The sequence below is a fragment of the Hippocampus bargibanti genome, linkage group LG14 (assembly GCF_051943395.1).
Source record: "Hippocampus bargibanti isolate YZ-2025 linkage group LG14, ASM5194339v1, whole genome shotgun sequence".
Lineage (NCBI taxonomy): Eukaryota > Metazoa > Chordata > Actinopteri > Syngnathiformes > Syngnathidae > Hippocampus > Hippocampus bargibanti.
Window position 1 is genome coordinate 21514427 of NC_142747.1, and position 22700 is coordinate 21537126.

The 22700-nt window shown below is 47.2% G+C and overlaps 3 protein-coding genes across 6 annotated transcripts; 2 read left to right on the plus strand and 1 right to left on the minus strand.

Annotated features, from left to right (window-relative positions):
* Positions 1 to 628: 628 nt before the first annotated feature.
* Positions 629 to 6307, minus strand: LOC148888859 (transcription cofactor HES-6-like). Of its 3 annotated transcripts, none has more exons than XM_089013802.1 (4): positions 3810 to 6307; positions 3664 to 3750; positions 3456 to 3537; positions 629 to 2804 (listed from the first exon to the last, which is right to left on the minus strand). In XM_089013802.1, exons 1-4 carry the CDS (start codon positions 3900 to 3902, stop codon positions 2425 to 2427), a joined length of 642 nt encoding a protein of 213 aa, XP_088869928.1. In that variant the 5' UTR covers positions 3903 to 6307; the 3' UTR covers positions 629 to 2424. The 3 variants fall into 3 exon arrangements, with proteins under 3 accessions (XP_088869928.1, XP_088869927.1, XP_088869929.1); XM_089013801.1 differs by having other exon boundaries at positions 629 to 2810; positions 3810 to 4524; XM_089013803.1 differs by lacking the exon at positions 3664 to 3750 and having other exon boundaries at positions 629 to 2810; positions 3810 to 4566.
* Positions 6308 to 8441: 2134 nt separating this feature from the next.
* On the plus strand, positions 8442 to 17106 carry cab39 (calcium binding protein 39). 2 transcript variants are annotated; one of them, XM_089013325.1, is made up of 9 exons: positions 8442 to 8667; positions 12276 to 12436; positions 12515 to 12679; positions 13282 to 13400; positions 13482 to 13650; positions 13806 to 13865; positions 13959 to 14024; positions 14104 to 14247; positions 15042 to 17106. In XM_089013325.1, exons 2-9 carry the CDS (start codon positions 12323 to 12325, stop codon positions 15228 to 15230), a joined length of 1026 nt encoding a protein of 341 aa, XP_088869451.1. In that variant the 5' UTR covers positions 8442 to 8667; positions 12276 to 12322; the 3' UTR covers positions 15231 to 17106. The 2 variants fall into 2 exon arrangements, with proteins under 2 accessions (XP_088869451.1, XP_088869452.1); XM_089013326.1 differs by lacking the exon at positions 8442 to 8667 and adding an exon at positions 8854 to 9322.
* A 312-nt stretch (positions 17107 to 17418) lies between these two features.
* LOC148888861 (integral membrane protein 2C-like) lies at positions 17419 to 22460 on the plus strand. The gene is made up of 6 exons (XM_089013327.1): positions 17419 to 17636; positions 19905 to 20051; positions 20159 to 20347; positions 20705 to 20815; positions 21351 to 21501; positions 21590 to 22460. The coding sequence occupies exons 1-6, from the start codon at positions 17544 to 17546 to the stop codon at positions 21679 to 21681; spliced, it is 783 nt and encodes a 260-aa protein (XP_088869453.1). The 5' UTR covers positions 17419 to 17543; the 3' UTR covers positions 21682 to 22460.
* Positions 22461 to 22700: the final 240 nt, after the last annotated feature.

Sequence of the window (22700 nt, forward strand, 5' to 3'; positions counted from 1 at the left end):
TTGAAGAAGCCGAGCCGAGCCGAGCCGTTCTCCTTCCCCAAATTGTTTTGAGCTCTGCGACGCTTTGACGCTTTGCTGTCAAATGGCCGCCACGGCTTTGATGAACGGAGCTCCTTGTGTGTTTCCTGTCACTTTCACACCCCTCCACCCAGCCAGCCAGCCAGCCAGCCAGCTAGCCAGCTAGCCTTCCTTGCTAATGACTTGCCTTGGATACTTTGAAGACTGCAGTCTGATTGATTCTCTTTTGAAATCTTCCCCCATTCAATTCCAGCAAATGTCTTTTGCTGGCAATTGTTTGGCTTTGTGGTCTGGACAAAGACGGACGGCGGTGGCTGCCTTGTGATTTTTGCCTCCATCCCGACAACGCAGACAGGATGTCACGCTTTTTTGTCAATGAGCTGATGTGAGAAGAGGCGCGACACAAAGGAAGAGGATGTTTTTCATCACAACGCGCACTCCGCTCCAGCGACCGGCCAAGCAAGGCCCGTGCGCTTTCACTTTTCCTTTTCGAGTCTGTCTTTCTTTTTAGCCACTTCTCTGAAAACAAACAAAAAATGGACTTTTATACAAAAAAAAAAAAAAAAAAACAGGTCAAAAGCAAGAGTAACATTGAACAGCTCGGAATGGATTGGATTGGATTAGCCTTTATTAGTCTCGCAATGGAGGAATTTAGATTTCACAGCAACAAAGTGATGGAAAGGAAGAAGTAGAAAAACAAAATACAGGCTGCCGCTCATCTTGAAGTCAAAACAACAACAAAAATAAATAATAATCTGACAACACAAAGAGAGAGTCATTCAATCTACAGCACTTTCTGCACCCATCTTCAAAGCGTCCTTTTCACCAGTGGATCACGGATGTCACGGTGAAACGTGCACGTCTGCCGTGAGCTAAATGTTGAAAGCAAACACGAAGCTGTAGCATCCATTGAGGAAAAGAGATGATCTCACATCTCCGCTTCGATTCCGAGCCGCGACAATTTTCTTGTCGTCGCGGGCTCCTCAAGCCACGACGCGGCTCTTAAATCGTTTCCGTTCAGATATTTTATTGATCCGAATGGTGCTGACAACACGTTGTACAGGACAGATATTTCCAAAGTACATTAAAATGTGCGTATTTATATTCATCAGAGGCTCTGCCAAACGTACGTTTTCTACAAGACTTGCTTCGTCCCCATCCAAATTGTATATAGACTACATGAAAGTTATTGACATCAATAGGGGTTCCTTTGTCCGTCCAAAGTGTACGTGTTGTGATGGGGCCGCAAGCCCCGCCTTCAAGGGAAATGCCTCCATTTTGGTTTTGATTTGAGAGGTCAACGTTTTGTTTTGTTTTGTTTTCATTGATTCCGAATCCATTGAGAAATCCAGACTTGGAACTTAACAGGCTTGAAAAGCTCATCGCTTTTCATCAGAATCGCACGTCGTACAGGAGTGCTCCATCGAGGAAAAGGTTTCTCCGGCCGTAATCTATATAGGGCCAGGGTTAGCAGCACAACTTGAGTTTGCTGACGAAGCTCTTCGGATGAGGAGCGAAACGTCCGACACCTTCAAAGAAGTACAGATGATGGCTGAAGAGACATTTTCCTTCAGAGTAATAATACTAAGACTCATAAAAATGTATTTCTGAATGACGGTTTGGGTTCAGCAAATATTTCTTTGACAGAAACATTGTTGAGATAAATTACATCGGTTGTTATAGTTGGATCTCACAAACGGAAAAAAAGAGAACAACTCTCTGAAAATAGATGTGCTCCAGTACGTCTATTCACATCACAAGTACTACCAGCAAAGGTTTAGTTCGCTGACGAAGCCTCTTAGATGAGAAGCGAAACGAAGTACAGATGACGGCCGAAGAAACCTTTTCATTGATGTGCTCACGTAGTCAAAACAATGTTGAAATTGGTGTCAAAACTACAAAAGGGACATGAATACGTTGTCGGATTTAAAAACAATTGCCTGTGCTCGGTTTTAGGGACACTCCTTTTTGTCATCGGCGTTGCAATCCGGACTGCTTGACGGTCGGACCCCCCACCCCAAAATAAAAAAAAAACGTGTTTTTTTTTCATGCAGACGACTTGCAAACAGGCACAGGTTGCGCAAAATTGAGGTTGAAATCCTGGACGTCGCAATGAGCAAGCATCCGTGCTAACCGCTACGTCATTGACGTGCCTTGGAAGGAAAATCCATTGCAAACGCAATCAGGAAGCGCAAAATCCAACTTGTTGCTGGCATCTTCATTGATTGGACTTGACTATTTCCCGAGTCCAAAAGCAAAACCCAGAATGATCCCATCCATCCATCCATCCATCCATCCATCCATCCACAGTCTCCCGTTTGTCGTTATTTTGTGAAGGTGACTTGCGGCGACCAGTTGGAAATCCACAGGAAGAAAAGTCCGTTTGTTTGTTTTTTTGGGGGTCTCCTACCAAGGTCTCCACATGGACCCGGAGTAGGCGGCGGTAGGCGTGGCCAAAGCTTCCCCGCTTTCCAAAGTGCTCCGGTTGCGCTCGCCGTCGGTGTCGTCCAGATCGGAGCACGAGTCCTCGCCCGACGCGCCGGAGCACGCGCTCCTTCCGCCGGGGGACGCTAGCGGCGGGTCGCCGGGGGGACGGGCCGCCAGATCCGTCAGCGCGTCCCGCAGGTGCTCTCGGCGGAGGGGCATGCGCTCCAGCAGATGGTTGAGCAGCCGGGCGGCCACGGCGGCGTCGACGCCGGCGCAGGTGGACACGAACACGTGGACTTCGTGCATGCATTGGATGTAGCCGGCTGCGAAGCGCTCGCTCGCTTCCCGCCGTAGTGTGTCTGTTTCTGTTGGAGAAAAGGAGGTTAGGGGATAGCGACGTCGCTGCTCCCACGTCCACCGGACTGCGATTTTAAATCGTCTTAGTTCCAGACACATAGTGATAGTTTGACACATGGGTGGGAACGTTGAGGCCCGGGGGCCAAATCTGGCCCGCCGCCTCATTCTATTCGGCCCGTGAAAGCACATCCATTTTGTGACATTTCATGACCTCTTCTGGCCGTTAGCAGGCTAAGTAGAACATTTATAAATGCACTGTACACTAAACAGTTTGCTATACATTACAGGTACAGTTATACAGTCATAAAAATTGATCATACTAAAATATAAAATGATAAAAATGACACTAAAAGGGAAGTATGTATAACATTTATAAATGAACTGTACACTAAACAGTTTGGTGTACATTCCAGGCACAGTTATACAGTCATAAAAATCGAAAAAGATAAAAATAACACTAAAAGTGATCCAATGTATAAATGAAGTGTCAACAGTTTGGTATCTAATAGTATTCAATAGAAAAGGTTCGATTGACATCCTGTCGTGTCAATGTCACCTCGGCCATTTTGAATGGAGTTTGACATACGAACCGTTTTGTCGTAACTCAGATATTATTTCTTTGTGGAATTGAATGATATGAATGAAATCCAAACCTTGCGTTCTGTTCTTCAAGACGCCCTCCACCTTTTTCACCGTCATCTCCAGCACCTCCGCGTTCTCCATCTTGGAGTGCAACTGTTACAAAAAAAAAGCCGGCGTCGTCGGGGGGACGAAGGGGGGGAGTTCACAGTAAATTCTGCATGTTAGTGTCATTTGAGTGAAGCGAGGCGCGTGCGCGCGCGCGCGCTGGCGCCTTCTCACGTCCGTATCCGCCAGCAAGCTCCGAAGCTCCTGCAGACTGTCGTTGATGCGAGCTCGCCTCTGCTTCTCCACCAGAGGCTTCCTCGTCTGCAAGACATTTTTTTTTCAAACTCGGCGTCGCAGGCTCTTCTTTCCTTCCGGCCTACCTTTCTATCCACCTTCCGGATGCCTTCGTCGCCCTCCTCGTCGTGCACGCCCAAGTCCAAGTGGCTCTTGTCGCGCCGAGCAGAAGGCGCCATGTCGCTCTCGTCGCTTGTTGGCTTCGCTCTTCTTCTTCTCGCTTTCCTTCCGCTCGCCGCTTTGCGTTGAACGCGCGATCCGAGCGAGACGCGCCGCTGTCGCCGGCCGACTTGTTCGCCGCCCCTATTTATAGCCCTTGATTTCCACGCGAATGGGGGCGAGCAGCTCGCGCGGGCGGGGGGCGACGGGCGCCGACTGGGCGCGCTCTGCGGCGGCCAATAGGCGACGAGGAAGAGCCTCTTTGTCTCTCCGCCTCGGCGGTCGAATGGCAACACTTTGCCATTTTCGCTTTTTCCTCGTCAAGGCAACCGTCGCTTCGTTTTTACGCCCCGCCCCCTGCCCGAATTACGACTTGAAAAAGTGCCCTCGAGCGCTCGCTCGCTCGCTCGCTCTCTTTTGTTCAAAACAAACCATTTTCCACTACAAGAGTCTGCTTTCCTTTCTTTCATTTGCCGCCTGTCCTGTTGTACTTTTCTTGTGTGTCAAATACTCAAACGTACGCAAATACATATATCTGACACACAACACACACATAGATGGATAGACAGCTAGCTAGCTTGCTAGTTAGGTAGATACTTGGAGAGATCCATCAAATTTTGACATTCACATGTGTTTTGCACTTTATATTTTACTGTTTAGTGATAGATAGATAGATAGATAGATAGATAGATAGATAGATAGATAGATAGATAGATAGATAGATAGATAGATAGATAGATAGATAGATAGATAGATAGATAGATAGATAGATAGACGGATGCATGATTTGGGACCCATGGCAAGAGCGACCATGCTATGTGTTAGTTGTCATGTTGAAGCTCAAGAAAGAGCATCATTTCAAAATGAGAGGCAGATTGCATCTGAAATGTGAAATGTCATCATTTCATGATGACATTTTGTTCATGTCATTATTATTTTTTGTTTTTAAATGAGCATCTTTCCAAGCAAAATGCAAGGCAAAGTGAATGGTTGCTTGTTCTTCTAATCTATTGTATCCGCTTGAATTTGATCAAGCGTACCTGATTGTCTGTCTGTCTGTCTGTCAGTCGGCCTGAAATGGTTCCACTTTGTCGCTGGGCGGATGTAAGGCGATGCCTTGGGTTGGCAGCTGCTGCTGTTGCTGCTGTTGGCGGGCGGGCGGGCCCCGGTGGCCCCCGGTGGGCCCCTGGGCCCAAACACAATCAGACGGGGGGATTAAGGGCCCTCCCTTCTCCAGAGAAAGCGACAGGTGTTGAGCTCAGCCTGCACGCCGCAGCTCCTGATTGGTGCGCAACTATTTCCCACACATCAACATCATCAACATCATCGTCATCTGGCGCCACTTGCGGAAACAAATACGTAGTCCGGCCAAGCCAGAGCTCTTTGTTTCCCCCATTTGTCAATATTGTTTTAGTTGCGCCGTGTACTTTCTTTGTGATCAACCTTTGCTAATAGCTGCCGGTAGAAATGATGACCATTTCAAACAAAAAGACGTACATTATTTACAATGATTACAAAAAAAAACCACTAAGACGAGCGGAAATGCAGGCATTTTACCGACCGCGCATGCGTACTTGATGCTTTTTATCAGCATAAAACAAATCGATCCGATGGAGGTGCTTTTGCTGGAGGCAAAATGCTCTTTGTCGGATCGCTTCGCAAGCTTGCGCCCGCCGTCAGAAATGGTTCCATTGGCGGCTAAGTCAACGCGCGCAACGATCTAGAAAAGTCGAAGGAAGCGTCTCAGACCTTCGAAGGCCTTTGACCGGCTTTGGCACCTCGCGACCCCCCGAGGCCGCGCCGCATCTTTCCAACCGCGCGGACCAGGACGAGGCGGCGAGCGAGCGGCGTCCGGGCATCGCGTCTATACGAGACATCAGACGAGTTGGTCCAATAAGGCGCTGACGGAATTCACCGGGGCCGCCGCATCGCCGATGTCCTCGAGGGGGAGCCGCGGTGCTCGCGGCGTCCCAAGATGGCCGCCGCCGGGCGCTCGGGCCGCTCCTTCCCGATGGCCGCACGCCGACTGACCGGAGTCGGGACGTCGTCCCCGACGGCGGCGGACGGCCGGCGAGATTTTTGTCCATCCGCTCGGTCGCGAAGTCGACGCGCGCACCGGACGTCACCCGCGCTCGTGCCGGATCTCCGCTGGGCCTTCCATTTCGGGAGGGAATGTCTGCTGACGTGAAATCTTCAACTCAATCATACATGGATTCGGGAATTGAAAATAGGACGTAGAGCGCCATTCCCAAATTTGTTTGGCTTTTTTTCATGCTTGGGTGCCGATAAAGTGCTGGCCATGGCATCTGGCATGTTTTTTTGGAAGCTTGTAGAAATGAGGCCACAAAGCAAGAAGAAATCTTCACATTGAATTGAGCGCTGTGGTTGTTTTGCCTCTCACTTGGACGACGGCAGCTTTTTCCACTTTGGATTGCTGTTGAGAGAAACTACCGCAGCTCCAGCAAGCCACCTTTGTTGTTTGTTTTAATTGGCTCGCGACCTGCTCCTTTTTTTACTCGCATCAAGTCTGAAGGCGCCGATCACGGCCGCCTTGAACTCATCCAAACAATTGTTGATCCTCTCTCGTCGTTTCCTCTCAATCAGAGGTTTCGGCATCTGTAAAGCGCATGTCCTACATACTTGGCAATAAAGATGATTCTGATTCTGATGACGGAAGATACACACACACACACACACACACACACACGCACACAGACGCACACACACACACACACACACACACACACACACACACACACACGCACACACACGCCTCCAGGAAACAACAGACCAGTAACGCTTTTTTGAATGGACTAATAAATAACATAACGTATATGGACAGATAGACAGACGGACATAATTAAATAAATAAATAAGAGGATGGTGAGATGGATAAATAAATAAATACCTCAATAAATGTCAGATATGACACAATGTCGGTTTGTGTCTTCATTCAATGATGACTGCAGTTGTCATCCACCTGTTGAATGGTAACGAAGCCACTTTGAAGGGACGAATCTCTAAACTAGCCCCCCCCCCCACACACACACAGCGTCCATTTTCTGAAGGAGGGAGCGGCTGACTTTGTTCCATCAAATGTGGAGCATCTGCTGCTAACGGTTCAGTTGAGCAGATGTTCCACTGAGCACATGGCCAACAATCGTCGGAGCCTTGAAATGGGGGCCACGCGCCTGCCAGGCCAATGTTGGGGCGTGGGAACACAAGACCAACAAAGGCTTGCATTCATGCTAGCTAAACTAATCAGCAGGGGGAGAGTACGCCCCCCCCCACACACACACACACACACACACAAGCACACAAAAACACACTCTTCGAAAAAAAGGGGAGTGGACGTTGAAGCTAACGCAGAGGAGCCTCTGGCAAGGTGAAGCGCAATCTGTCAGCTTCATCTCCATTTCTTTCTTTCAATGTCAACAAACTCAGACGATTCACTCATTAATTCCGTGTGTGGAACAACAAAAAGAAGAGAATGAGTTCAGTTCAGGGTGTACCTTGCCTACGACCCAAAGATTTCTCGGATGAGCCTCCGGTATGACCTTTGTGAGGATACCCAAATCAGAAAGTCTATTAGTGGCGGTGGCTGGCCATCGCTAGGCCTTCAGTAGTGCTATGTCTGAATCGATCCAGACTGAAAAAAGGGTGGTATGATTTACTACAAGTCCACCGGAGGGCGCCATTCGCCAGCAAATAACTGACCGACCTTTTTTAGTGATGTCCGATTTTTTCTTGAAAACAGTACATTTCCAAACAAATCCATTTCTTCTCCTTCAGCCATCGTGGGTTGACAAAATCGCAATCTATTTGCTTAGGCAGCTCGCTACAGATACATTGAGCTCACGCTGGCCAGTATGCGCCGCCGCTTATCACTAGCGGGTAGTGACGCTATGCTTGGCTAGCGACTAGCCAATCACAATTTGCGAAAACTCTGTTTCCGGCGCCTTCCGGCAGGCGTGCGTTGCCGACTCAAGCTCTGATTGGTTCGAGGCACAGTTTCATCGACATTGATTTTTACGCGACGGGGTCTGCTGAAATGCGATTGTGAAGGCGTCCGCGTCGATTTTTGACCCTGGTAATAAATGATGGCTGAAATGTGATCGCTTCAATACGAAAACACACCTGGAAGCGGCACGACAATGGAAAAGCAATAAAAGGAAACTAATGTGGAATGATTTCATAAGAATTCCTTGACAATTCGTCTGTGAATCTGATATTTTTGGGCCTTGCAGACCCCGACGGCCCACCACTTGTGGATAATTGTGTGGTGCCGTGATCCTTTCAGACAAATAATTTCCCAAACATTTTCTAGAAGTGTTTATTTTCATAAAGAAATGAATACGTGTATTAAAAACGGATGGTTGGATTCGTAAATAAGCAAGAAAAGAAAAAAACCCAGACAATTTAGTCAGGGTCCACCCCCCCCCCCCCCCTCTCTAAAACACGTAGTTTGCGGTGACTTGTTGACGAAGTAATTGCACCCTCTAGCGGAGAGGAACAACAAGTGCATCCGGATGAGAGGCCGGAAGGGGGCGCGCGAGACTCGGGACGGCGACAGACTGACGAGCGGACTTTGCGCTCCTGTTCGGAGCCAGATAACGGCGACGGACGCAGCCCATCCGGCGCTTGTGGGCCTCTAAATTTCAACTACAGTCGGGGGGACACGACGCGCGAAAACAAAGCCATTTTTCTTCCTAGTCAGCCCCGCGTTGCCTCGAATCGACGTGACGAACTGGGGGGAAACGAACGAGCGGAAGCGCCGTTCGCGAGGTAAGAAACTGCTGCCTTTCCGCTTTTGGGGAGGTGATATTGTCACGTTATCTAACGCAACAGTTATGGCGTCATCCCTAAAAAAGGGTTGGACGTTGCTGACGTTTATTTGCGTCGTGAGTATCGCAGCGCATCTTTTAGCGCGGCTGTTGTTGATGTCAAGCGCGGGCTCGATTGTGCAAGCGGTCGCCATCAGCCTTTGACCAGGCCCGGCCGGCTATGCTATGCTAAGCTAGCGCCATCAAACCACCGCTGAGTTGTTGATTTACAGCGCGGAATAACTATCCCGCGACGCATTTGAACACCTTTTGTGCACTCCGAAGGAATAAAGGATGTGTTTTGGAGTCGGGAGGTGTGTCACGGCCCCGACTACACGCGACAACAAACGCACGCACGCCTCTTTCAAGCCAGCGGTTTAGGGAGCAGTGATTGCAACGTCAAGGGCCGCACCGCACCGCACCGCTTCGAAAATCGATGAGCATTTTGTTGACAAACCAGGCACAAATCGTACCGCGGGACACACGTGTTGCACGTCTTGAAGTGCCTTACGTTTGCCACGCCACGCCACGAATGAAAGGAGCGTCGTGCCAGGCTGGTACCAAGTTGGCAGGCTTGCGCTCATCACAAAGCAGGCGTGCTTGGACACACATTTCAGGTGCTCGGCTAAATGTTACCCGCAGCTAAATTAGCTTTCAGCTCTTTCACCGTCCCTTTTTTCAACGTTTTCAATGAAAAACGCCAATCAAATACAGACCTAAAAAAGAAATCAAAAGTTTGGCTGTCTGCGTGATGAACAAGTCCTGGGGGGAAAAAAATGATCATATACCGGTATAGTTAATGCTTTATCCATTCCAGTAGGTGGCGGCATTTCCGGGGCTATTCTCGCCCATTCAGTTTCGATTCTCAGAAAGACCCGGATCACTTGCATTCCTTTTTTTTTTAATTTTTGATTAGCATTTCTTTAGCTAAGCTTCATTTCCTTTCCTCGCCTCGCCCACACTGAAACGTGAGTTAAGCAGTGCTGTTTTGCACAATTACCGATATCCAGAGTTTTCATTCAGTGTTCTTCATATTTTAATTGATATGCATTCCATTGTCAAGAAATGATTTTTATCATGGACGCATGTGTCGTCCGTCACTTACAATGCTTGGTTGATACTTGCCGAGAAAAAGCGAAACAAAATTTTATAGGGATTTTATTTGAACATTAGGGCTGCGCGTTATACACGTGTGCGCGTTATCCTCTAATAAATACGCTGATAAGACAGAGGTGCTGGGCGGGGCTGACAATCACAAAGCCTTCAATAGTCCCGCATTGTGGAAATGTGATCATTCGCCACCAACACATTGTCTTGTATTATTATTATTATTAGAAATGTTTCCCCACGTGAATAGTTTTGAGCAGTAACGCGCGCAGTTATTGCAGCAGCTGATAGAAGCCGCCGTATGTGATGCCTTCCTGTTTGCGTCACAGATACCGAAGCAGAAAGGCAGAAAGGTTAACAAGCATTAGTCAGGGGTGAAAGAGGGATTTGGCCACCTGGCAAACTTGATGTCTTAACAAATTATTAACTCATTCACACATTAATTTGAGATTTGAAACTATGTTGCCATTCCCGTTTTTGTTCAGCTTTGGTTTTTTTCCTTGTTTGGGTGCCGATAAAGCGCTGGACATGGCTGATATAAGAAGAAAGTGCGTTGCATCGAATGTTTATGTAGTCCTAAAACTCAACATTGCGTGTGTGCTGGAATTGGAGTGAGAATGACAAAAACCCTGGCAATGGAGCGGACACGTTTTTGCGCATCGTCTGGCAGTCAATGAGTTGAGGATGTCATATTAAAGAACCTTCTTATTCTGGACTGGTGTGTAAATATGCATTTGAATGCTTTCTCGTTACAGATTTTAGCGCGAGTGCGCAAACATCTGTGTTGTCATTGTCCATATTGTTCATCAAGTTTATTTGATGCTACGTACACATAAACAAGTGGGCGTTTCACGATGGCCGACAGTGCGGGTATCCACAACCACGAGTTTCTACTTCCGGTTGTTTGTTCTCCGTGAGAAGGACATTGACCTTGAGCCTGCTATGAGTCATGCAATGAGTCACGCAAACCTCATATTGCTTGTTGATGAGAAGGTTTCTTCAGCCGTCCGTCATCTGTACAAATGTGAAGGTTTGGGACGTTTGGCCTCCTATCCAAGAGGCTTCGTCAGCGAACTAAAGTCTGACTGGTCGTATCGGCCCTATTTATATATCCCTCATGTCCAGCCACGGACACAGCTACGATGGGTCCCTACTCTCAGTTTGGGGGAGCAGAGGACATATTGCTTGTTGTTATCTTCCTTTTCAACAATTATCTCTTGTGGTCCTTTTTGAAAAATGACAACAAACAAGCGGTTTGTTTGAAGCGAGTTTCAAGTCAGGGGATCGTGTCGATAAGAAACCTTGTTTTGCAGCTCCTGTTAACGAGCAGCTGTGAGATAACGTTGTCAACAGCTGGTTGTTCCTCGCAACGTAGACATTAACACAACTAGCAGGACTCTGATGAATTATTATTGTTGTCATTAAATATGTTAGCACTGTCGCGGGTTTGTTAACATTGAAGCGGTTCTTGTCTACATTCACAGTTGATTCAAAACATTCACATTGTCTTGTTTGGTAGCTGACTCGAGGATCTGGAGCCAGGAATGCAAACTCCCCCTTCTGGTGCCATCGCACGGTCGCCATTTGCTGTGCGAAGAGTGACACGCTGGCTAGCCGGCTGGCCAAAATTGTCGTCGACGTTTCCGGCCTGCTAGCGCGTTGCGGCGCCAGCCGTAGAATTTAAATGTTAAAAAGAAGGCGGTGGTCATAAATGGAGCTGGGCGTAAGTTGGATGTTACCTGTACTTATATATTGGTTGATATAGCGCTTTAACAACAGCTGAAGCTGGAACAAAGCGCTAACATGGATAAAAGGCAAATGATGCCCTGTCGTGGAAGGGAAAAAAATATTGCCAGAGGTTTAGCCAGCGCTTTATCAGCGCTCAAGCGAGAGAAATCAAAACCTGAATAAATTTGAGAATGGCGCTCGACGCCGTATTTTCAATTCAGGAATGAGTTTGGGAGCGCTTGCGCTCAGTTGTATTGCTGATGTCAACGCAAGTATTTGTGGAAATGGCCCTGACAAGATTCAACCAGTATTGGGGATCAAGGAGGCGTTGAGCTTGTTTTGCCTCTTGACACCTGAGGCAGCTGTTTGGAACAATGCTGATTTTCAAGGTCCCTTCAGGATGTTTCCGTTGAATCCGATGAATTAACGCCCGCAACCTTTGACACACTTTGATTATGTTGCCAGAGTTGTATTTAAAACGCTGTCCAAACGGTATGCTGATCTGAGGTTTGTCGCTCCTTACAGACATCTTATTGTTTGTCTGCTATTAGCATTTTTTCGTTAGCTTCCGCGCTAACGTGTCCGCCGTCACGTCTGCATGGAATCACTTGAGAATCCTTTCAATGACTCACACGCGGTTTTGCAATTATCTTCAACGTGTTGAAACACGTCACGGGCAGAATGCGACGTTGTAATTCCTCTTCTATCCTTAATACTTAATACTTGATCACTCAGGTGGACAGCACGCCCGCCCAATTTGTCGGTCGCGGTAAGCCACCGCCATGCCGTTCCCCTTCGGCAAGTCCCACAAGTCGCCGACGGACATCGTCAAGAACCTGAAGGACAACATGACTGTGCTTGAAAAACACGACATCTCGGACAAAAAGGCCGAGAAGGTAGGCTGGATGTCACGTCTCGGATCATGTCGTCACGGCGTCGCAAACTCAGGATTCGCGCGCATCCGCTTTGATCAGGCCACGGAAGAGGTGTCCAAGAGCCTGGTGGCCATGAAGGAAATCCTCTACGGGACCAACGAGAAAGAACCCCAGACGGAAGCGGTGGCCCAACTGGCTCAGGAGCTTTACAACAGTGGTTTGCTCAGCACGCTGATCGCCGACCTGCAGCTCATTGACTTTGAGGTAAAAGCTTATTGAGCAAAAACAAGTTGCCGTTGCGTCAAGATATAGAAATAAAAGGCTGCCAAAATGTATTCGATCCAACCTGGGCGACGCCCACCAGATATTTAGGATCCATCAGCTGGTAGATAGATTTATTTTTTTTTTATTTTTTTTTTGGGGGGGGGACGCTCGTGGAGTAAAATAGTAGAAATATTTGGGAACACCAACATGATTATCAGCTGAATCCAATGGCGGGCCGTGCATGTCAATCCTAGGCCTTCAGTAGTGCTATGCCTGAATTAATCAGCTGCAAGTGGGGTGTAATTTACTACACGTCCTCTAGAGAGTGTTGTTGGTCAGGAAATAACTTGTGACGTGAAGAAACTTAAGAAAGAAAGACTGTCCTTAAAGTCCGTCTTGAAAAATGGCCTTGACATTATATCATGTCTTCTTCTCCTTCAGCCCTTGTGGGTTGATAAAACCGCGATTAAATCAACACCAAAATGTATTTGCTTACGCAGCTCGCTACAGACACGGCGCGCTAGCTCTGGCGCCGGAGTGGACACATTTTTTGCACATCATCTGTCAGTGAATGAGTTGATATGCCTTGTTTCCCCGCGCAGGGCAAGAAAGATGTAGCTCAGATCTTTAACAACATCTTGAGACGTCAGATCGGCACTCGGACGCCGACGGTGGAGTACCTGTGTACCCAGCAGAATATACTCTTCATGTTACTGAAAGGGTAAGGGAATAGTTTGTGCGTGTGCTAAATTGCCTTTTCAAAGAGCTGACGGGAAGCGTCGCGGTCATCGCGCCCGTGCAGGTACGAGTGTGCGGAGATCGCTCTCAACTGTGGAATCATGTTGAGGGAGTGCATCCGACATGAACCCCTCGCCAAAATCACGCTGTCTTCGGAGCACTTTGATGACTTTTTCCGCTATGTGGAGATGTCCACCTTTGACATTGCCTCCGACGCTTTCGCCACTTTCAAAGTAAGGACGCCCGCCGTATTGCGATCGCGCCATTCATTTAGTGGTCTTCTCGCTGTCGTACTTGAACTTAAAAATGAGGACTTCCAAATTGTGACTATAAGATCAGACATTGCCACGCCAATGCAAGTCTAAATTTGCTCCCAATTTGATTGTAGGACCTCCTTACAAGACACAAGCTTCTGAGCGCAGAGTTTCTGGAGCAACATTACGAAAGAGTAAGTGTGCCCGCGTGGTTGCGAGCTGTGAAAGGACATGAAAGGACATGGTCGCTGAGGGGCTCGCTCGCGTTCTGGCTCTTCTCTCTGTAGTTCTTTAGCGAATACGAGAAATTACTCCATTCTGAAAACTACGTGACAAAAAGGCAGTCTCTCAAGGTAAGCGAGCATCTGGCGGCGAGCCATTTCCCTTGTTTGTGTGACGGATTGTCCACTTTTTGGTTTCTTTCCCCAACAGTTACTGGGAGAGTTGCTCCTCGACCGGCACAACTTCAGCATCATGACCAAGTACATCAGCAAGCCCGAAAATCTCAAACTCATGATGAATTTGCTACGGGACAAGAGCCGCAACATTCAGTTTGAGGCCTTCCATGTTTTTAAGGTCAAGGGAACCAAAACACTTGCGCGGGCAACACAATCGACTGGAGGAAATTATTTGCAAAAACAACCACTGCGTTGCACAGCATTTAATAAAAAAATGAATCAATGAATGAATACATAAATAACAGTAAATAAACACAATATTTAAGGTACACACATAAAATAAATAATTACATAAATAAATAGGTACATAACTAAATAAACAAATAAATACATATAAATAACTAACAGAAAATAAATAAAAATACACAAATAAAAATACATATATATATATATATATATATAACAGTAAATACATAAATAAAAATAACCAAATATACACATACAAATAAATGAATAAATAACAATAAATAAATAATAAATAAACTGCACGAATAAATAAGAGTAAATAAAATAAATATACAGAAATAAATAAATAACAGTAAATAAATACAATTAAATAACTAACCATAAATACATAAATAAATAGAAATATATAACTAAACAAACACAAATAAATAAATAGATACAATAAATAAATGACAAAATACCAAAAAAATGTAAAAGGGGGTGGGGGGGGGGCAGATCCATCCACCACCTTTCATCCAAGATATGTTGGAGACCAAACCTGGCCCACATAATAATAATAATATTAATACTTTTTATTTCTAAGCACCTTTCAAAACTCTCAAGGACACTTTACAGTGACGGGATAAGAATTATTATTATTTTTTTTTTTTTGGGGGGGGGGGGGTAAGCAGCGGCAGCCATTCGTGGCAGCGTTTTGAACATGTGCTTCTGTGCTTCTGGCGTCAGGTGTTTGTGGCCAACCCGAATAAGACGCAAGCCATCCTGGACATCTTGTTGAAAAACCAAGCCAAGCTCATCGAGTTCCTCAGCAAGTTCCAGAACGACAGAACGGAGGATGAACAGTTCAACGACGAAAAAACCTACCTGGTCAAACAGATCCGGGACCTCAAGAGGCCTGCACCGCAGGAAGCTTGAGGCGGGCGGCCAGGGTGCCGAGGACAACTAAGGGGGGGCGGGGCCATCATGTCTTGACCGCTTAACACTTGCCTAACGGACCCGTCGGTTGCTGCTGCTGCTGCTCTTCTTCTGCTTTCTGAACAAGAAAACTTCTTCAAAACAACAACAACAACAACAACAACAAACATAGTCATGGGAAGTTGCCGGCCTCTTTAAGTGAACATTATGGGCAAGGCTTCCATCTGTTTTCCAAAGAAAACAGTAGCTACCGCTGCCGCTTTCATGCACCTTCAAGCACATCTGGTCCAATAACACCACCAGTCCATTGTCAACAACAACATTGTCCTTGAGCCAGAAGGTAGCCTTCATAGGAAGTCCGGATTTGGTTCCTACTCAAGACTCACTCACTCACTCGCGCCTTGGCGCGCACATCCCCGCATGATGACGGACGGCCTCTGACTTTTGTGACGAAAGTGCTCCGGGAAACAAACAAACCAACAAACATGGTGGTTTGCCGCGGAGCCCAGAGCGGCTGCCGTGCTCGGTGGTCAGACTGACTGACGGGCGGATGCGGCAAGCCGTGGCTTCATGCGATGACATGCGTGGGGCTGAAGGCTTATTCAATGAGCGGCTTGACCTCCCGTGCGCCGCCGCGTCCAATGACCCTGCAGGGAAAATCTTTGGGTGAGGGAAGAGAGATGTCAAAAGTCCCCTCTGGATTGTTTTGGTTGGACGGGGAGAACACGCGCATAGGCCCTTGAAGATTTATTTTATCAAACCTTAACATAGGAATACAGGTAACACCCGACTTACGACCACCACCTCCATTTTTAACATTTTAATTCCACGCCTGGCACGGCAATGTCTTGGATAATTTTGGCCAGCCGGTCTGCCGGCGGCATCTCACGCTCGCGCAGCAATCGACCGCGTGATGGCACCAGAGGGGGGAGTTTGCCAGTCATTTAGCCTCCGAGTCTCTATTCAACATTTGGAATGGATTTCCACTTACGACCGTTTTGTCTGACGAACGTTTGGTCGTAAGTCGGATGTTACCTGGATCATATTGGTCTTTACCTTCGACATCGCGTTCGTGGTAATCAAATGACTTTGGAAACCCATAGCAAGACCGATGTCAATAGTTTTTACATTTCATTTGACTTCTGAAATGGTTGCTGGGTTTCCTACGTGTCACCCAAACGGCAGCTTCCAGTTTGCTACCCGACTTTGACAAAATGTACAAAGAAGGCAAAGTATCAATCTCATTGCTGGTCGGATCGCTCTCGCATCACTCCGGGATTGGCAAGAAAAGTTTAGATGAGCCAATTACCTGCTTACTAGCACACTGAACATGAAGAGGTGAGGACGCCAAGGGATCCCCACTTCTCAATAGCAGCCATTTTGGATTTCACGCTTCATTCTGAACTACCGGGGTCTTTCTTAGGCGACCCCGGTAGCTTTGCTATATCCTATTTTTTTTTTTTATGGTTGGATTATGAATCCAATACAATTATGAGTGTTAAGCGGTTGTGGCTATGCTAGGCTAGGACACTGGGTGTGATGGTTTGTCGGCACGGGTACTTGGGCAGACCTATGAACGGAATTGCAGTGAGTTGACCGTAGTCCACAGTCTGGAAACTATTTATAGTTCAAACAGGTCATAAAATACCTGGAGTGCAGGCAACAGCACTGCTCCCGGGCCCTCCGTGCACATTGCTCCCAACACTGGCTGCGCACTGGCAAGCTTCGAATGGCATCGTACTGGACTTGAAATGTTACGTTGAACTCAGCTTGTGTGCAGCTTTTGACACAACCAACTTCATCAGAAAACGTTTGGGTGTTTTTGGAAGTATCAAAGTCCTGAGCCAACTAAGAATAAATGAGACTAAAGTTTGAACCCCCTCTGTCTTCTAACGTGGCTTATTATTATATGGCGGATTTTCGTCCAACGTGGGTGGTCCTGGTACCCATTAACCGCGCAAAACGAGGGATTATTGTACAGTATTTTGAAAGGCAACGTCCGTATGAAAATAGGTGGAGTGATGGATAAGATGGAGGTGGCTTGGTGTGGTCGCGGGATAAATTAAGTTGTTCAATAAATTTGCGGTGATTGAAATGTGACCACAAACCGTAAGAGTGGGAGTAAAAACGAGAAGATTGCCCTTTAAGAGCGAAGAACGAGAGAGGCTAAAGTAGCCCACTTCCGGTAGAGAGCAACAAACAGAAAGCGCTTGAGCGTCGAGAACGCGGCGCGTCTCGAAGGCGAACGTTTTGTTTGTGACAAGTTCTTCGACGAGATCGACGCAGCAGGCACACACACACTTGACCAGAAACATGGTGAAGATAACTTTCCAGCCTGTCGCGGGGCAGAAAGAAGATAAAGAGAACAATGGCGACAAGACCGAAATCCTCATTCCCCACCCGGTGGTGAGTTCACGTTCCTTAAGGTCTTTCTTTTTAATCGTATTTCTTCTGTTATTATGAATGGCGCTCGTTGTTTTAGTCTAACGCGGGATACCGCGTCATTGTGAGTCTTGACGTGTCGCAATATCGCCATCGGTTTAACTACAAAACCAGCCAGGGCTGTAGTGACTTCCTTTTTTAACGATGCGTTCATTTTCGCCTCCATTGATTTCGCGGCAACCCATCGGTGGTAGATTATTTTTGAAAAGGACAACTCGCTAAACCACTACTATGTAGCGGTATTGATATCGACGTATTGAGTGCAGTATATCTATGTGCCGGTGTCTGTCGCGACTTGAAATAATCCCCCCCCCCCCCCCCCCAAAAAAAAATGTACATGGTATTGGCGTCTGCAGGATAGGACCAAAATGCAGCATGTTTTGCTGACAAAATGGCAGCTGCGGTTGCCTGCGGATTTTTTTTTCTAGTGTACACAAGGAGAGCGAGCGCTGCCGTCGTCGGCTCGTCCCCCTCAACACTTCAGTCTATCCTTACACGGAAACGACCAACGGGGAATAAATATTGAGAACCCGGAGCGATTTGCGTGCTTTCTCGACTCCCAAACGTGTTTTCGAGAAACAAGCGGGTGGCGTCACGTCACGCTTTCAGCCGGTGTGAAATAAAATCCTCCGTCTCGTGGAAGATGAGAGAACACGAAGAGCTTCGTGGAACAGAATGCCTTCACACGTACACAGTTGCGTCCTCGTCCTCGTGCGATTTCCTTCAATGTTCCCGTTCGGTGTCACCCATTCGGAAACGACGTGTCGGCAGCACGTCTTGTCAAAGGCGAACTCTACTCGAGTATCGACGGAAAACAAACAAACTGCATTTGGCCTTAAATGACCCTTTAACAAGTGAATCCCGACTCAAATGAGTTACTACATTATTTCCTACTTAACTCATTCACTGGCAGACGATGTGCAAAATTGTGTCCACTCCAGTGCCAGGGTTTTTGTCATTGTCGCGCGAATTCCAGGACCCACACAATATGGAGTTTTTAGACACGGGAAATTACGGTAATCTGGCACCCTTGCACCTTGAAGTCTGCTGCATGCAAACAACTGGACGACCGGCCCAGCCCATACCGTCTCTAAAAATGGAAAATGAATGTTAACTAGACTCTTGTATTTTGGCAATGTGTGTCATGGGTACTATTTCTGTATTTAATACATAAATAACATAGGATGCATTATTAGACGCGAGGCTGTTAAATGGCATGCAACCTTCCCTCTACGCCGGAAGCCGCACCAAGATGATTCTTTTGAAATCATTTTGAATCCACTTCCTGTTAGCTGATTCCACTTTTGTATTTCATTTCCCTTTCTAGGACGACTAATGGCGACTAAATGGACGTTTTGCCATCTTGTGTAATCAATCATTTGCAGACCAAATACTGCTTCAATTGAAAGTACAAATAAAGTGGGAAGACGGGGAATCGCTTAAAAGAGGCAGGCGGCCGTTGAATTCTTGTCAAGACATCCCAAGGTGTTTTTCGTGCTGCCATTAAGGAAATGCATCACAGACGCACGTTTTTTAGGGAGTCTGTACTTGGCGTAATCATAACTCTGCGCTCTTCAGATTGTAAATACGTCGCTCGTATTGAGACGGCTCAAATATTCCTCTTTTGAGAATCCACTAACTTCCATTTTGACTCAATTGTCAAAAGTTCAGATTTGCCGTTGGACTCGTAGGCGGCTCTACTCCATAGTGACACCCCGGCAAAAATAAATGCGTCAATAAGAAAACCGGATGGATGTGAGTGGTGCTCGCAGATGGACTGTGAGACTGGAGGCGTCCATAATGGATTCACACCGCCGTGTCTCAACTTGAGTTTACCCTTGCCAAATACACTCATCGTTTCCTCAGCTCCACGCAAAATTAGTCATCAGGGATTAGAAACAGCCAATAGCTAATCGCTAGCTGGCTAAATAGCTAGTGTTCGGTTAAAATATTACACGCTAATATTTGCATGAACAGTTAATTTTAAAATGGTAAATGTTTAAAATGGCTAACTTAATGTACTTATTTCCTTCACTAGCCAGCTAGCAAGGTAGATAGCAAATGGATAGCTAGCTAGGTAGCCTGCTAGGTAGCCAGCTAGATATACAAGGCGCAGCATCATCTTTTGAAGACACTGAAGGCTTTTGGGGTGCGCCTTATATACGGGAAAATACGCTAGCAGTTTCAATACGTGCGTTTTGTTTGTTTGTTTGCTTGTTTGTTTTTCCCCAGGAGGAGGAGGATGAGCTTGTCCTCCCTTTGCGGCCCAAGAAGTCGCCACTCAACGGGCTGTGCTGCCTGACCTTTGGCCTGGTCGTCTTCATGGCCGGCCTGGTCCTCTCCTCCATCTATGTGTACCGCTACTACTTCGTACCTCACGTAGGGCCGCCATTTTGTCCATTTGTGACTGCAAAAATGTGCGCTTCAAAAGCGGAGGTTGCCGGACTTTGCCAAGCCAATTTGTGGCCTCGTGTGCTTGCAAACAGGCCCCGGAGGAGAATTTGTTCCATTGCAAGGTGGTTTACGAGGACTCTGCGTACGCACCGCTGCGTGGGCGCCAGGAACTGGCAGAAAACGTGGGCATCTACTTGGCCGACAACTACGAGAAGATCGGCGTGCCCGTGCCTCATTTCGGAGGCGGCGATCCGGCCGACATCATTCACGATTTTCACAGAGTGAGCAAAGCCCACTTTGGATTTCATTGGGAGTCCGGTGACAAGTTGATCCTCCCTCCCGAGGGCTCCTTGATCGGGACGGACCATCTTGTTGGTCTTCACGTTCTCCTTGAAGGCGCATTCCCTCCAAAATGTCGTACTGCTTTAGGAGAAAGAAAAGTCACGGCACAGATCCAGCCTGGAATAGTCTGTGGCGAAAAGCTGCCAAGAAACTGTGGATCAACTTCAGCATGTAGAAAAACTAATCCTGTGACTGACTGTAAAGTGACCTTAGAAATGACATGTATAATTAGTATTCTTCTTCTTCTTCTTATTTGGATGATCTTGGTCTGCATTGAGCGTGTTGGCTTTTTGCAGGGACTGACCGCCTACCACGACATCGCCCTGAATAAGTGCTACGTCATCGAGCTCAATACCACCATTGTCATGCCCCCGCGCAACCTTTGGGAGCTGCTCATCAACGTCAAGGTAACGCTGCATTCACGAGTTCACCGGCTACATCCTGTGTCATCGTTGCATTATTTATGTATTGCTTAATTGGCCCAACTTTCCCCACTGTGGACACCCCTCGTGATGTTATTTAGGGGCAGTCCGGGTGGCCTTGCATACTGTTGCTTCATGTCAACATAGTGTGTGTGTGTGTGTGTGTGTGTGTGTGTGTGTGTGTGTGTGTGTGTGTGTGTGTGTGTGTGTGTGTGTGTGTGTGTGTGTGTGTGTGTGTGTGTGTGTGTGTGTGTGTGTGTGTGTGTGTGTGTGTGTGTGTGTGTGTGTGTGTGTGTGTGTGTGTGTGTGTGTGTGTGTGTGTGTGTATATACAACATGGTGCACACCTTTGTAAAATGGGGAACTTGCAATCACAGTGCACTGTTCAGTACATGAAATACTCCTTAAAAAAAGCAGTGGTCCGGTCTGTATGGCAGATTGCCCCCTATCAAGCGGATCTCGGTGCCGAACGAGCCTATTCCCATGCGCCGCCTTTGTTCTGTTGTGTTGCGGTCCTGCAGAAAGGCACCTACTTGCCTCAGACTTACATCATTCACGAAGAGATGGCGGTGAGCGGCAAAGTGCACAACGTGCGCCAGCTGGGACCTTTCATCTACCGCCTTTGCAATGGCAAAGACACATATCGCTTGAAGCGTCGCGTCTCCCGCAGAGGTGGGCGACACCTTTCGACCCATCCGTGATTTTGATCCGGAATTGCCGTCCGACGTGCCGGATCTCTGAGCGCTTTTCTCTCTGGCAGGCATCAGCAAGCGAGCGGCAAAGGACTGCCACCGCATTCGTCACTTTGAGAATACGTTTGTGGTGGAGACGCTCATCTGCGACGCAATCTGAGCGGGACGCTCGCAAGGTGCGTCGCGTCGCGCCACGCCGCGTCCCCGCTCGCCTTTCCGGCTCCCGTAGCACCCTGCGGATTCAATCGTCTTGCACTTTAGACACGCTGTCTTGTCCTTTTTCCGTCCCCTGCTTCTTTACCGCCTTCTCCCATTATTTGTCCCGACAAATGACGCAATAAGAACCTGCAGGTTCTCTGGCGGGATTTCCACGCAAGCAATTCTTTTAGCCTTCGGGAGTAGAAGGATGCTAGCGTCCGATCTACCCATTTGTTGTCAAAGTGACCGGTGTGTTTTTCCTGCTCTGGAGGCTTCTCATTTGTGGCCTTTCCTATCACGCTTAGATGTACAAAAGGTCTCAAAAGGTATCAATATTACCACAATCTTTTTTCTTCTCGATCTCTACTGGAAAGATCAAACTACTGAATAACTCGTTGCGCTTGTCTCCTTTTTGTTTGTTTTTTGTTCGCTTCGGCTCGTTGCGTCTTGACTTTGCAGGTAAGAAAGGGCGCCGTGTCACAAAAACATGGCCGTCAAGAGCCATTGATTGATCGATTGATTGAAAAGAGAGGTAAATCATGTCGTCGTCTTCTCTGTTCCCGCGGCGCTTCGCACGATGTTTTAGCTATTTGCAAAATGTACAAAGCCTTAGTCCAAACTCAAAGACTGGACTAATGTTACTCCGAATAGAACAGATGGGTGCATATTATTTGGATGTTTGCTACGTTATTTAGCTGTATATAACATCTTGTCTGTGAATTAAAATTGAAAAAGACTCGATGGGTGCTCGATGTATTCTTTGATTTCAATGTCCAACAAGTTTTTGGGAATCTTTTCAAATCGTCCATCCATTTTTTCTGATTTAGGTCAAAGCCTCTTCCAGCACTATTTAGGCGGGGGACAACCTGAACCGGTTGCCAGTCAATCACATGGCACGCGTAGCTGAACAACCATTTGCGCTCACAATCATACCAATTTAGTATTCCGTTAGCCTATCGTGCATGCGATTAGATTAGATGA